General features: G+C 40.0%; 1 protein-coding gene across 1 annotated transcript; it reads left to right on the top strand.

Moving 5' to 3' along the window:
* The first annotated feature begins 580 nt into the window (after positions 1-580).
* On the top strand, positions 581-3315 carry LOC120788772 (serotriflin-like). The gene is made up of 7 exons (XM_040124876.1): positions 581-680; positions 1026-1126; positions 1417-1507; positions 2122-2264; positions 2411-2505; positions 2979-3061; positions 3188-3315. The coding sequence occupies exons 1-7, from the start codon at positions 587-589 to the stop codon at positions 3313-3315; spliced, it is 735 nt and encodes a 244-aa protein (XP_039980810.1). The 5' UTR covers positions 581-586.
* The last annotated feature ends 13570 nt before the right edge of the window (positions 3316-16885 follow it).

Raw genomic sequence — 16885 nt, 5'->3', positions numbered from 1 at the left:
TCATCATCAGCTTCTATTTCTAGCTTTCGTGGAACATCATACACTCATCATATATTTTCCATGTTTTTTTCACCTTTAGGTATAAATTCTGCCAGTGTAATTATGATTTTACAGATTATCCTTGCTTCATTTTAGGATTTCCACCTACAAAATTCTGCTCCTCAGACACCGATCTGTCCAGAGAAAACATACTTGAAGACCTGCCCTGTCAAAAAGGACAGTGCTCTGAAAGTTAGTTTGACTTGATATTTGTGTATTATTTTTATTTGATGTTACCAAGATTTAACTTAGATACCATGTTCTTTTCGACATTACACACCTTCTCCTCATAACCTTGCCATAGGAGGAGAACATATAAAACACACTTAATGCACCTTTATCAGAGATGTAAACACAGACCTGCAGCTTTGAAGGATTTCTCCCAGCTGCCACGTTCACAAAATCCTATCTTCAGTTTGGTTGTCATTTGAAAACTAGTAATGCCCTTGAGTTTGTGTGTTCAATTCTCACGTGTCTGCGTGGTCCTGAGTATATAAATCACACCTGTGGCTCTCGGAGGTTAGCAGTCCTAGATTTAGCCACGGCAATGTACACCTTCACCTTCTTGTGTGCCTTTGGCTTCTTTGCTGCTCTCCAGGTGCCTGGCACCTTGTCAGAGGAAGTGGAGACCTTGGCAGTAAGTAAAATGAAATGTCATCTCTACTGTGCAGTTTAATTGTGGAGCAAATTACGAGTATATTCTGGTATATTCTTGTTTTGTAATTGGAAATATTTAGCCTTTTTTTTTCAACAGATATTTGTGTATTTTTGGGCATAATGTGCAATAAATTAACCTTTATTTTCCCCCTCATCTCTGAAAATCATACCCGAAGGAGAGTAAGTGTTTTTAATTGTTATTCATACATCAATCTTTTCTAAGATTCAGTATCACAATCATATGTAGCAGCTTTTGTTGTGTCCGAAAATTCTCTCCATCCTTTTTTTTTTTTTTTTTTTTTTTTTTGCTTTACTTGTGTTTTATTTAGGCACCATCCTGGCCTCCTCCTCAGACCAAAGAGAGATTGTGAACAAGCATAATGCCCTGAGGAGAGGGGTTCAGCCTCCTGCCAGCAACATGTTGAGAATGGTAAAAAAGAAAATTTTAAGGGCATTGATATGATTTCGTGATTTCAAAAGCTTATTGTGCTTCACGAGATGTCAGGGAAAACATTTGACTCTGAGCATGACATGCTGACTGATCTAACTTGTTAAGTTTTTGATTGGATATTTCACATGCTCCCTCATGCAGCATATCAGTGAAGAGTAAACTGATTTTACAGACAAGCAACACAGCGCTTTGAGAGTATACGGTGTATATACTGTGGTGGTCTGCATGTGCCCGATTTTAACGGCCTCTCTCTCCTCCGCTCCCTGCAGAGCTGGAACAGCGAGGCTGCAGCCAACGCTCAGAGATGGGCAAACACCTGCTCCATGAAGCACAGCCCTGCCAGCTCCAGAAAGATCAGCAGTGCGTTCGTTATAACACCTCTCTTTTTCTTTTTCTTTTTTTTTAAAGTATATACCCTACAAAAAGCAACGCCACATTGTCACTTAATTTCCACATAGATAGCAAGACAGTGTGTTATTTAACCAGTTTTACTGATTGATTTTTATTCACAATGTTATGCCAGAAATGGACAATGAGTCAGTATTTTTTTTGAGTAGTTTAATCTTGTTAAGTGTAGTAAGAGCATAAAATCATCTGAAACAGCATCATGTGACATTAAAACTATGAATTCCTGGCTAATGAAATTAGTTAGAAGCTATTTAAGGCAGCGTGTCAACCATATCTACAGCATTTAACAGCAGAAAAACTCATTAGGCCCTACAGTGAATAAATGAAATGTGCAGACTGGTTTCACATAGTAGTTTATCGTGTGTCTCATCTAACGTAGCTGGACTGAATACAAGGAGTGATAAACAGAAGAGTGATTAAGTTTTATTGATTTTTCCCCTGGTTTTCACAAAGACAGTGTGCAGTGCAGAAGATTAAGTTCCTTTGATGTGTGATCGTGAATTGAGTAGTATTCTGTTTTTGGGGAAGACTGAAGTATCTCTTTCACGCCTCTTTTTTGACTGCAGCTAGCGATTGTGGAGAGAACCTGTACATGTCCAGCTACAAGAACACATGGAGCAACGCCATCCAGTCCTGGTACGACGAGGTGAAGGACTGGCGCTACGGAGTGGGATCTGTCAACGGAGGAGTGGTCGGACATTACACACAGGTGCAGTTATATTCAGTTTGCTTACAGGCATCACCAGTTAATGCCGACTAATGCACATGCACGTTTACCATCGCCTGCTTGGAAAATACAGTATTTATGCACTGAGCTCCTTGTGATTTTGTGTTTTTTTTTTTCTCTATGCTCAGGTTGTCTGGTACAGGTCCAACCAGATTGGCTGTGCCATGGCATACTGTCCCAACTCTGCATACAAGTACTTCTACGTCTGCCACTACTGCCCACCGTAAGTAAAAAAAATTATATATTTTAAATATATATATGTGTGTGTGTGTGTGTTATGTGTAATGCTAAATTTAGTGAGATTAAAAAAAAAAAAGGAATGGAGGAATCTATTTTTTTTTCCCCCCGACAACTGTCATGGTTTTTGTATATTGCAGACCATGATAGCCCACTCAACGTTCTATTCTAATGCAAGTATTGTCGAAAACATCATTAGAAGCACTTTACAGTTTACCTCTACTTCCTGAAAGGCGAATAATAAAGTGGATGCAACAATAGAGCTGTAATGCATGCAGTAATGAGGACAAAATGCAGTTTGCATTTAATATCCTTCTACACCTTGCTGAGTGGTCATTAAATAGTAATTCCAAAGTGCTCTGCCTTCTAAGAGCACATCCGTGACATGTTTGGGCTGATATCCAGTGTGAGTCTTTAAGCTGTCATGTTTAATATTTGATGGTCTGGCCTACATTACAGGGGAAACTACCAGTACGCTCGCCCCTACAAGTCAGGACCCTCCTGCGCCGACTGCCCCAATGCCTGCGACAACAAACTGTGCAGTAAGTGGCAAACACCCTTGAGTTTCGGGCTCAAAGCTGGAAGATTATCAAACAAAATATACTTCTCACTTTTTGTGCAGTCCTTTATGCATTTATTTATTTCCTCTTTTTCCATTTCCCTCCCAGCCAACCCCTGTCCCTACACTGATCAGTACAGTAACTGCCCCGAGCTGAAGCAGCAGTGGGGCTGCAGCAACAAGGACGTGGCCTCTTGGTGTCCCGCCTCCTGCAAGTGCACGTCTCAGATTATTTAAATGCCACACAGCCCCACGGCCTCTGACTCATCAGTCAATTTCAATAAAGATACTCATCTTTAAAGCTTGTATTTGTGTATCCTCAACTTACTCACCTAAAACCACAACTCAAAAAATGTCACCTCTCTGTGCAGTTCGGAAATAAATAAGTGCTTCCCACTGATTTAATACTTGAAGCGCTTTGACCTGTTCAGTAAACAGCAGAGATTAAGAAGGAAATTTACTTTGGCTCACTAACTCTCTGGACAAACACAGCATGCGGGGGGGGGGCAAGAGCCCCTTTGACTAAATGAGAGGTGTAAACTCACAAAAGAGGAAGGAGATCACACTGAACGGGGTGGATCTGGCAGAAGCGGAGAGGAACAGTCAGTTCCACAAAGATTTCCCTAAACCTGAGCCAAGAAACAGACACAGTTTGAGACCACACCTGCTGGCAGTGGCTAATGTCGAATCCTGTTGTCATCGTGAAATATAGCCAATATTTAAGCAAACCGAATCCTGACTTCCTGTGATGTTTTTAAACTGTGCAGCAATCTGGGTTTAAACATATGACTGAGTAACCTTTTTAAACCAATGAAAACACTTAATACACAACTAATAGCACCTTGAAGTTACTTCTGGGAGCAGCGAAGGATGTTATGTGCACTAATCTGAGCTGCCAGGATTCCACAGGAAGCTGGAAAAGGTAACTTCCTGTTAGATAACATTTTGAAATACAATGATTTCCATTTTGAAGGAAGAATTGAGCCACTGTATGTAACTAATGCCTATTGCTGGAATGTCAAGAATATTTACTCAAGTAGTGTACTTAAGTACAGTTTTGAAGTAGTTGTACTTTATTCCATTTTATGCTAAATTATAAACAAGATCAGCCACAACATTAAAACCAGTTACCGCTTTTAACGTTTTGGCTGATGGGTGAATATAAGACCATGAAAGCGGCCATATGGTTTGAGTGAAAAACATTTTCTGATGCTGCTTGACACATCATCAGTGATGCTCCTGGGACCATCGGGAGTTTTTGGGTCTTTCAACATCATACTCCCTCCCCCAGGCGGCCCAGCAGTGATCAGACCCCTGCTGTGCAACAATTAACTTCCTCGCACCCAGGGTTGTTCTCTCCTCAGCCATATCCACGTAGAAGCTCTTTCTGCTGTACTGGTGGTCTCACAAATGGCTGTCCTCTTTTTTTTTTTCCTTCAATGCCCAGTGTGCTGAGGGCTCTGGCCAGTGAGCGGGCAGCAAATCCTCAACATCCAACCTCTATCTGCGGACACTTTCCCTTCCATCCCAATTCTCTCCAATGGCTGATAAGATTTTCATATTTGCCCAGTCTTCTCTCATAGGCTTCATCCAGGTTTTCCTCCCATGATGCCGTCAGCTCCAAAAGGATGACATGCCTTGTGGAGTCTGACTAGAAAACTACATCAGGATGCAGAGTGGGGGTGGTAATGTGCTGGGGGAACTTTAGCTCCAACTCCAGGTACACAGACGTCTTCCAGTCCTTTGCCAAGGCCAGGATTCCTGCAGGACTTTTACTTGGGATAGAGTATTTTAGATTGCTACAAATTACAGTGTAATTATTTAGGACAGAAGGGGTGTCAATAAAATACTTCTTACCGGGTACTTATATCAAGACAAATATTTAAGTATGGGGGAAAAATGTGGTTAGGGGAATAAAGGGGGAACAACTTTGTATTTAAGGAGGGATTTAGGAAAAAAAATAACAACGCAGGACCCTTTCTCCCCTCAACACGCAACACTCATTGTTCCTGCCCTGTACAAGGCATGAACTATAAGGGAAAAGGGGGTTAAAGTGTTGATATTGCAATACAATTATATGATGGTATTTTAAAATTATGACATTTACAAACAAAACAGGAAATGACTATGTAAAAAGTCCTTAAATATGGCGCACTTGTTATTATCAATATAATTTAACACTTTATTGTGTCTGGGGAATAAAAACATTAGACTCTGGATATTTGAAGTTGTTGTTCTTGGTAGCAGAATCGTCGCTCCTTGACCAGCAGGACGTCCTTCAGCACGTCAGTCTGCGACTTTCAGACCACATACTTTTACTTTCTCTGCTCATTGAAGAGCATAAAAGATGCTCCTACATCTGAGGCTAAGAGAGAAAGCCTCTCTTCAGGGGTCAGCCACACATGTTCTGGCTGCACAGCGGGCTCCTGGTTCAAATAAGGCTGTGTTTGTGAGAGTTAGACTCATGCAGTCTATATTTGAGAAACACAGATGGATCCACAGGCTCGGCTGGCTGGATTGAATCCAGACTGGATCTTGTTGGTTTCTCTTTTTTTTTTTTTTAATCTTACAAGCCTGCCTTTGGTTTCCACTCTGCACTTACAGCAGAGGATATTTTCATTTTGGGTCATAAAATAATCCACTCTAACTTCAACATTAGAGGGCAATAGTTAACCTATTGCCACATCGCCACACGCACTGCTATTGTGTAGGAATTAGCTCCCTTTCCATGTAATAACAAACTTCTTTCACTGAAGATAAACACTTGGGCTGAATTTCTGTAATCTTGTCTGTATGCCAAAAGAGCCTCTCCACATCATGTAGGAGTCATAATAATGTAAAGGCCTCTTGTTTCTGTTCAGGCACTGCAATCCCGATTAGGTTGACAAAGGACGCAGATGAGAGAACCACCTGAAGTGAGTGGACAGGGGAGCTGAAAGGAGTGTTATTCCCCCAGCAGAGGGGAGATAAGGGGATGAGTTTTTCCTCTGCCAGTGGGTCCAGCGATAGCAGAGGTCCTCTGTCTTGGCTGAGCTCGATAAGCCCGGTCATGCCATCCTGTGGGGCTTATCAACTCCAGCAGCGAGCCTCAACAGTTAGTCCCAAGGCCAGAACATGTTTATGACTTTGGCGTCAGTTTGTCTTCCAGTAGATTGTGCAATATGGGAAAAATAATGCCTATGAACATGTTCTGCATTGTTCAAGCTGTTGTAGATTTTATATAAATCAACAACGTGGTCTGGTGAATCCTGAAGTTTCGGCTGCAAAAGACTGGCTTGTGCTATGTGGTTAAAATAAGATAGGATAAGTACACACACAGCTTATTACAGCTCCACCAGAGAGTGTTCTGCATGTCTAGTGACAGAGAAAATGTCAAGTGCAGAGGATAAATTTCCTTTGCTATTTCTTTGAATGAAATTGTGTTAAGACAAGGGAGAAAAAAAGTGTAGATAAAAGGACAGAAAGAGAGATAGACAAGGAAAGGAAGAGGGAGGGAAATAAGTTGGCGGAAACGCATAAAGGCATTTTCATAGCAAAGGGAAAAAAAGGCAAGAGGACACTTGGAGATCAGTTACATCAGTCTCTCCAGACTAAAGACAGTTCATTTAGCCTGAGCTGTTATCCTGCCACATCACTGTCCCTCTGGATTAGAAACAGGATGCTGAAAAAAAAAAAGGGCTCACTCCATTTAAAACTGACCAAAGATCACAGGGCTCAGTGCAGCAAACTGTACTTGATGTACCGTGTTCACCTGACTTTAAAACCAAGATTAAATACTCCATAACACTGTGCCAACAAGCCTTTGAGAGTAATAGTTATGCTTTTCCTAAATTGCCTGGAAAACCAAATGGGAGGGTTTCACTGCACCAGGACAAATGAGAACTGGTTTTGGTGTCCCTTGTGATTGTCCGAAACATCAAGCGCTCAGTGTTCATTCACATTTTTGCCTACAGGGTATAAACCCATCTGGCACAGATGTTGACTAAAAAAAAAAAATCATACTTTACACAAAGTATCACTAGGTCTTTCCACTGCCGCAAAAATTGTGCGTCAATGTCCTCAAGTATTTAACTGTGCAGCTTTCATTAAAATACAGCAAACAATGTTCAAGAGCAAACAATATTCAGCAGGTCAGTCGAAGTTTAGAGGAACATACCACATATTTATGTGGAAAGATGTATCCAAACTCTGACTCTGTATTCCTCAGGCAGGTGACAGCAATGCCATTTCAGGAAAAAAACACTTGTGTCTTGATCTCCCTCTAAATAAGCAGCACAAATAAGCGATATAATCTTAACCAAATGAAGAAAATTAAAAAAAAGGATGAGAGTATACTGGTATAAAGAGATGGAATGAGACGACCTAAACAAACGGCCTGTGAGACAAGGTCACTTTGGTAACGTTACAGTTTACTTACTCTAACCTAATCTACACCAAACACTTAAAATACTAAAAATACTTAAAATAAATAAAACTTACATGCTTATAATAAACATGCTTATAATAAACAATAAAATACTTTGGTATAAAACACTTTAATATTATTTTTCCCGCTCTGGTAATCGGCCCAATTTTATTACTAGTTTCCTCACTTTGTCTCTCTCTTGACCACTTTGTAACTTTATTTTGAAAAGTCCTGTAAAGATAAAGTTATCATCATGGTACTGGGATACTTTTGTGGTGCTATATTCATATTAAGACCTAGTAGCATTAGAACCAGAACAAATGCAACCATCAACACCTCAATTGTGGGTCAGACTGAACGAAAATAACTAGGTGTAGTTCCACCTTTAGGCCTCACACAGTACAGATCCGGGGCTGTGTTCGTGGATGGCTACTGAAGGGAACTTGAACATTTCGGTCACTCAGGGGCTCATGAAATTTGTTGCCAAATGCAAAACTCTACAGCTATAAAGTCATTGGATGGTAGGTTTTTATTGACTTTTACTACAATCTTTCCCTAGCCCTACCCAAGGGGTTTTAGTTGCCTAACCCCATACCTCAACCATTCTGTATTTGCCCTAGCCATGACCTTACTCTAACCTGAACCCTACAGTGGTTGCCATGTGCGGAAAATTGCAGAAACAAGAATTCTAAAAACACTGGCACGGGACGTAATCCGGGGTTTTCGTACAGTTCTTGTTTGGTGATAGGGTTGGATTCAAGTGGCAGTCTCATTTATGTACAGTAGCTTCTGGCTACCTGTGCCCACACAGCGCACGGTCGGGAGGTAAGGAAGGAAAAATCTTCGAAACGGGTCCAACTGCGGACCTCACGTACTCACGGGGACCCCAGGTCTGCCAGCCAGTGGGAAGGGAGTACATTCCCCACCATACACGAGATATGCCACTTCCTTTAGCAGTGTGTTTTTTTTTGTTTTTTTTTAAAAAATGGTCATGTTTTTCTGTTCAAGACTTGAAGTAATGTTAACGTAATGCTTTTTGTCAGGAAAAAAAAAAGTTAAATATTCCTTCTTGTTGTGTGTTAGGTGTGAAAGGCTGAAACGTTCAGGTTACATCTGTTTGCCCTCCAGCACCTTTATGTAGTAAGACAGCCGGTCCAAGATCAGGGCTGTAGACCTCATACAGCCACTCCACATTGTATTGAAGTGTCACCTGTGTGTAGTGAGCTCCTACCCAGAGAGTGCTACAGAAACAATTCACAGAGGCCTGTAATGAAAGCAGAGCCCCGCAGTTGTGCAGCTTCCTTCCTTTCATTGAGCACTTTTAGATGCAGCACAACAAAACTTGCTAACAGGCTCCTCACCTCGCCTCTTAAGCTTTCATCACACACAAGGGAACATCTGAACCAAAAGCCACCGAAAACAGATACCCTCTTTCACATGCCGAAGCACTGACAGATCACGTTCACTGATAAAGGCTTGAGGGAAGGAGGACTGTAGCCTTGGCAAACACTTTATTTCTAATCTTTATGTGGTGGCTGGTTCTATAGTAACCACATGCTTCCCTATATTGTCCTGAGAATATAGGGAACCTGTGAACTGGGTACACAGTACGGGGCTTTTGTGCCTCCAGTGCTTCCTAAAGTGCCTGTTAGTGGGACTGTGCTTGCAGTTTCATGAGCGAGCGTGACGACTAAGAGTTCAACCAGTGGCCAAAGACTGAGCTCTCCCAGCATATCCAGCTAAATAAAACAGGCCTGGTTCATGTCAGCCATTAGCAAACGGGTGTTGTTCTTTTCTTTCTCCAAGCCGCTGCCTGTTTGATAGCTATTCTCACTCAGTAGTCCTGCGGCAAACGAACATTAAACAAACATTTGGAGAGGGGTCCCAAGCCTGTAGTGGCGGAAATGGTTAAAGTGGGTGTATCCTAAACACAATGTATGGCAAAACATTCATTCACACACAACCACAACCCTAGAAAAAAAAAAAAAAATCAAGAGTGAGAATGGACTAAAGAAATAATTAGCAATTTTGAAAAGGCCTCCAAATTATTTTTAGGTTGTTTTTTGGGATTTTTGTTCATTAAAATAAACAATACAAGGTTAATACACTTATATATTTACACTTATATATTTATAAATAAGTTGGAAGGAAAACAAACCCCCTAAATAAAATGTAAATCAATTAAGTTGTAAATTAATTATTTACACATCAAAAATCCTTTGCTAATTCTTTAAAACCATTAAAAAGAACAAACTTTGGATGTGAGCACAAAGCATGCATATCCTATGTTAATTAACAATATGTTTCCTTTTTATTATCATTTTTTTTAAATTTCTCAGTTTTTATTTATTTATTTGTATTTATTTATGTCTTTGTTCATTTGGTTTTTACATGATTTTGTTTTTAATCTTTTTATCTACCCACAGTTCTGTTTGTTTATTTGTTTGCTTGTTGTCTATGATTAACTTGCATCCTGTTATTGATTGCCGTGCCACTATTATAGTATTATTGTTTGTTGGTATATCCATTATTGGTAATGCTTAATTGCCAAATAAACTGTTGACCATGAAATAAAGAAACAAATGTTGGGTTGCCAGGTTTCGAAGAATGCCTATAGCCTGTGTTAATCATTTTAATTGGGTATAATGCAGTTATAAATGATGGTATGGATGATTGCCTCATTAGGAAATTGTATTGAAAACTGTTGAGTTGCAAGTTATAAAAAAAAAAAGAGAGAGGAAAAAAAAGTAAAGCAGCTTTTTTTACAATCAGATCTGTATCTACAGAAAACTAAACTAAAGATAAAAATGTCCAAACAAGATGGTCTTCATAAAGATAAGAGCAAATACCAAATGTGGCTGGAGTTACTGTTTCCAAACACCTTCAAACCCTGAAACCATTGAGAATTTACAGTGTCAATGGAGGACGTTTAACTGCTCCCGGTGGTATTTAATGTAAGCAAACAAAAAAACAGTTCCTTCGGGAGTCGTAACTGATCAGGTGTAGTCAATGTTTCAGTTTACTCTTCAGCTCCGCACTGCATATTGTCACACTGATTGATTGATTTAAAGAAAAACAAAACATACACATTAAATAATAATGCATTAATTTATGAGTGCACAGACATGGTCCACACACGACAGTCACTCAGCGCTGGCAACAGCCCACATTACAGTCACACAATGCAGGCAAGAGAATAAAACACAGCAACAGACAGCTGAATACTCTGCAGCCACAAAAAGTACACAATACCACATAAGCACAGCACCAGCTACTGTATAAGCAAACTCAAGTTGGCAGAAATGCATGTGGGCACCTGCTCCCCAGCGTGTGGCTGATATATGTTTGTTATTAAGTGCAGTGGTAGACGGGATGAGAGAGTGATCATTTTCCAGTTTTTAGGGGAGAACGAGCTGTAAAGATGTTACTAAAGGCATATTTACAATATTGTAGGAAACAGCTTTTGTGTGCGCCTCCTCCATTACAGTGCATGTAGTTTGTAGCAAGGGTTAGAAGTGTTTCTGAATGAAACTATACAGTAACAAATCATCATATTGAGACTTAAATGAAAAGACTTGCTGGGCAAAACAGTCTTCAGATTCTGTCTGCCCAGGTTTTCTTACAAAAACACTTTTTGAGTCTGTACAGTGATCTAACTACTCTTAACAGTGTTACCGTAGCCTGTAAGTTTTTGAAACATTCAATTTGTCTGGTAACCTAGTCAGACGAGATGAGGAGAGATTATAAAACTTGCAAATAGTTAGAAAACGAATGTTACATTCCCAGCAAATCGTTATTTGACAATATGTTAACTTATCTCCCACAGAGTCCCCCAAAGAATCCAGCACAGTGCAAGGGGACTTGCACAGGATTTTTATAATAATGTGATAGTGTGACCACGGTATTAAGCTGTCTTAAGCAAGTGTTTTGGGGTAATATTAGCATTAACATGCCAACAACGGAAGTTCATGACTCAGATTTTTGTATCACAATATATTGTGCCATGATATACTGTTACAACCCAAGGATAAAGTGCATGTCATTCACCAACATATGGCAACTTCGAGGCAACCACATCTATTTTTTTTTGCTCAGAATCAAAAACCTTTTCTGCTCAGAAACTATTCAGCTGCACCTTCTGTTTTTTCAAAGGATTATAAATGCTTTCTATCCCTTATGCAAACCTCCATGTCAACTTTTACATTGCATATTTCCTGAAATGTATTTCTGTATGAAATCGTAATTGAAACTGCATATCCCTCTTGGTGTATTATCACGTGAGGGAGGCCTAACGCCCTGATAATATTGCATGAGAGCAGTGCATTATTTTCTCCAGAGTGCTGTTCTCACTGCAGTTTCTCTGGCTATTTTTTCCACCCTGGGCCTTAATAATAAATAAGGCCCACGGGTCTTTACATCTGCTTATCGCTGCTGCCACAGTAATCTGACACAGACGTTTGCCGGGCCTGACATTTACACAGCAGACCGGGAGAACATTCCTTTTTCTCATCCTGGTAAATCTGTTTGCCATTAGCCGGTGTCAGACAGATGCAGGGACCAAATCCATACGCTTCACTCAGGAATGGCTTGGTCATGCAAGGGTCAATCACTCACGGTCCATTATTTCAGCGGCAGCAGCGTGAATTCCTGGTCAGCAGATACGCGACATGAGAGCTGGGCTGCACCAGCTAGTTGTAAATCCTTCGCTGAGTTTACACGTAACGTCCTTCCCATGTTTTTAGCGAAAACTACTGATTTACAAAGTCAGTTGGAAGCAGTCAAAACCTATTAACAATTTAAACAAAAAGTTATTGTAGCATGGCAAGATGTAATCTAACCTTCAAAAATATATAAAATTTTTCCATGGGCAAATGATATATTATACTTAACTGCAAATCTTTTGTAAGTGTGGGTATCACTTTGTTTTATTCGATTAAGCGATTTAGCTTAAGCTAATATCCAATTAAGCTAACCTAAACACCAGTATTTAGCCATTTAGTCTAGATTATTAGCCTAATTGTTTGTAATATGAGGTATATTGTGAAATGTAATTCAAAGTCTTCTCAGTTTACATCATTATTCAAAAGCATTTTGAAGTGTCAGGTCTGATATTGTCAAAAATATTGCCTCTTTTACTCCTCAGTCTCATATATTAGCATGCTAACATTAGCTCTGTCAATAGGATAACTCAATTGAGTTGTTATCAGTTCCACATGAGAAAAAAGCATTTATCTCTATGTTTTCTGTTAGTTTTTATGTGGATCCACATTTAAATCTGGTTGAGATGTAAATGTGCATTTTCACTGTGACAGACCAAAGTCTCATAGGGAATATAAAACAACTAAGCTGGGGAGAGATGTGTAACTATGCCCATACTTGCATTATCAGAGACCTCTGCTCACCACTGAAAGCTTTACAGTCATTAACAACAGGGAGCACCGAGCTTGGTAAACAAGTTGTTATAAGTGTCAGAGTAATTGTCTAATTTATGGTTCTGTCTGTCATAACCAACTGCAGCTGTTAAAACGTACTTTACTGCAGGAATGTAATGTATTCTCATTGTTCTCCATAGATGAATTTTTGTGATTTAAAGGGTCAGTTCACACAAATTACAAAAAATATTCTCTCACTCAACTCTTGCAGTTCCTAGCCACACAGAGAGTTATGGTTGTCTTTTGTCTTTGTTTTGTCAACTACCTTATGGTTAAGGCTACCACCACAATGACCGCAACTTTACTCTCTGCCTCACTACATGAAGGTCGCTCTACTTTTGCCACTGGACTTTGGGCTTGGATGTAAACTGAGAGGTGCAGAATGGTCAAATATAGACTTAACTCCTTGGGGGCCTCTGCTGAATAGTAGCGTTTACCTACCTTACTCACGTACTGGCTTTTACTGGAGCTTTTTACCATATCTCACAGCCTTTCTTTTGGCAAGTGGAACTTGCTCAGGTATTATCATATGACTACATATAGAATTCCAGCTGCAACATTGACTGAGAAGATCTTAAAAGTAATTGATCAGGAGTCACAGGGTAGATGGACCATGAAAGAGGAGGCCATTCACATCCGACACCAAAGACAGGGGTTATGATATCTGATGAGATATTTGTTCTCAAGGTCGCGAATGAAAGGTTTAATTTGTCGACTGAAAAGGGGGCAATGTTAAATTTTAATTACATTAAAATTAATTACATTAATGTCATTACATTAATTTGAGCAGTACAAAAGCTGGACCATTTGTGCAGTCCGTGTCGATTTGTGTAGTTGTGCGTCAGCTCAGTCTCTTCAGTCAGTTCTTTCTGTTATTTCCCTTAAGTCTCGCTACTGTCTCCTCTTAACGCTGCACATTTATGAAGCAGATTCAATAAGCCCTAGAATAAGCGCAAAGTTTTCAGTCAAGCTGAAACCTCTTTAACACATAGGGTCTTGTCCCCCAGTTAATCTGCGTCTCGTCGCATTTTCCCATTGACTTTGTATGCATTCACACTCTAAAATTTGCCTTGCGTTCTGTCTGAAACATACAGTAAGCCCAGCCATCTCATTCTGCAACAATGAAGAAAGAAAGAAAGTTGGCACATTGTAGCAAGTGGATCTGTACATCATTTTAGCGTCACAATAGTAAGCACTGCTATAAAACACGGTGGGGAAAACAGAACATTGATAAATAAATACTGTAGAAGTAAGAGACACATATAAAAGTGGGACATCGAGTAAACAATAAAATGAAATAAAACAAAACTTTAGTGGGAAAACCTTTATCTACAGCAGGTTCAATAAAAGGTCCCAGGGGGAAAACTCATCTCATATAAAAAGACCATTTAAATCTACTGAGCATTGAATGATAAGATGCTATCACTGCTGTAAAAATAATAATAAATCTAGATGCTGTAGTCATACCCACCATAATGACAGAAAATGTATGCAACAGAGCATTTTGATGTTAAAGTATTAGACTGCCTCCCTGTATGCTGAACTTAAACCAACACTGCATGCACGCACACATGTATAAACACATACCTTCCGAGAAAAATTGCAAGTATTACCACATCAAGCTGTTGGTATCATCCAACCACGGTCTGTTATATTTGAAATTAACCACGTCTTTCCACATTTACGGTGTTGCTATCACATATTTGGCCTCGAGCTGTAAAAACTGTCGTTAGAAAGGCTTTAAGAGAGGAGAACAAACATATGGCCTCCCACGTACAGTAAATGGTCTCTATACTGTACATCTGGGTAGCCCTTATGTAATTCACATGCCTCCCATAATAACTAACATGTGGGCAAACATTTAAACCGCTGTAGAGTCATACAAAAGGCATGTTTAACATACATTCTGTTTAAATTGCACATAAGTAAACTGCTTGTAATTAACATTTTCTTACACAGCTGAAACTTGCATGACTGTTCTTCAATCCTACTGGCTGCCAATCACTTCTAAGTGAGAGTGTAAATAGTTCAAAACCTGTAGGTTCAACAAGGCTCATTAATGATATCATATACACAAAGCTCCTCCCAGTTGTGTGGCCTGTGCCGTTGTGTGCGTGACAAGTCATTTTCATTTTTTTTCCTCCTTTCTCTACTTCACTGACATGCCTCAAACCACCAATCTCTCTACATCCTGTGCATTGAAAGTCCACTCCCCATGTAATTTAAGTCAGGATGTTTTCTCAGTTGCTTTTTTTTTCGCCCCCCCCCCCCCCCCTCTCCTCCTCATCCTCCTTCGTTTTCCTATGTCTAAGGGAAGTCCTGGGTTGTGGCCCAATCATTTTAGTTTTTATTAAGATGCGTTGATAACGTGGCAGGTTGATTGCTGCATGAGGAATGGGTGCGGCGAAGGCCCTCAATTGGGCATCATTTAAAGAAGCCTGCACTAGATAAAGCAATTACAACATCACTGCAGGGAGGCTCTGTGTTTAAAAAGCAGCTTTACATCAGGATGTGCGGCAGAGGAAGCTGCAACGCTGGATTTCAAAGGCTTTCATCCAACAATAATATGACAGCAATTCCTTTCGGGGTGGGCAGATTTAAATATATAAGGATAAGGACTGTGGGAAGTTAAAAGCACAAAAACAACAGAGATGGTTTACTTTGTCCTTAAATGCATCTCCACTCATAGTGTTACGCTGCTATGCATACAATTAACCTGACATTTAAACCTGGAAAGAAAAATGCGGCTTAGCGGTGACATTACGAGTTCAACTTTAGTTCTTGACCTGTCACACGTCACCGCTGTTTGAATGCATTTCTCGTCACTTTCCCTACCAGAAGACAGGTCAGAATTAAAATTTAATAGAATTTTATCATACATTTCATACTTGCAGTGGCCTGGGACAACAACTTGCTTGTGTTATCTTTGTAATTGAGGAAACTACAAAGTAAAGCAAAGATTTATCTCTGCGCATAAATAAATAAAATAAGTCCCACGGCACTGCAAAGTAACTCAACTCTCCCACCCTCTCCAGTGCCTTTCTACAGCTGGCATTTTAAACATACTCTCTCTCATACCCTGCATAACTGTAGCTGTAAACAGTAAGCATGGGTTGAAATGTATTTGTAGGCATAATAAGTCTTCATGGAGCCAAACGTAAACAGGGAGTCGGCTAATGCAATCCACGTATTATGTAATTCTAATTACTACAGAGGACATCAATTCTCTTCAAATGTTCTGTGAATGTTCAAAATTTGTTGCATCTTTAATTCAATTCCACGGCTGGAAGCAAACGGCATACCCTGCTGAAAGTGGAGCTTACTTAAGGGGTTTAACCTTACAGGATTTAAACAGACTTAAAGAGGATTTTTGTTACCGTCCAGTAACAAACAAACAAAACAAAAAAAACATCTTTAAAAAGCATCAACGGCTTCAGAGGGTCAGTTACTGTACATCTTCCTGCTGTCGTGGAAAAACACATGACAGCGATTTCTCTGACATTTTGCACATGTGGCTTTGATCCAACAGTGTTCGTACTGTACACGTGCTCCTCCGTCTGCACTCTGTTTTTGATTGATGCCTGTTGCGCATCCCACAGTAACGTGATAGGAACGGCGCTAAATCCTCCACACACCTGTCAAACATTCGAGCGCTCTCAGCCATCTTCCACCAGCGCTGCCTGAGAGCATCTGCAGCTGTGTGCAAAGCCTTTTAAGTATATCAATGCTGGTGTAAGGGGGCATGTTCGTGTTACGAAGAGGCAATGTCTGACTGACAGAAAGGTATTCCTCTTATCAAGATCTGAAATGATAATTTATTCTTGGTTTAAAGGTTTCTATCTGGCCTCTATTTGAAGTCATAGTTTCTCTTCTTTTCGATCACACCTGAGACTGAAAAATTCAACCCGCTGTGTGCCCTCTTATCTCAGGCTCGTACAGAAATGACGTGAAACACTATGGGATGCTATAT

Source organism: Xiphias gladius, chromosome 4 (genome assembly GCF_016859285.1).
Source record: "Xiphias gladius isolate SHS-SW01 ecotype Sanya breed wild chromosome 4, ASM1685928v1, whole genome shotgun sequence".
NCBI classification, from domain to species: domain Eukaryota; kingdom Metazoa; phylum Chordata; class Actinopteri; order Istiophoriformes; family Xiphiidae; genus Xiphias; species Xiphias gladius.
The sequence above is the reverse complement of the archived record's forward strand: the minus strand, read 5'-3'. Positions and strand labels throughout refer to the sequence as shown.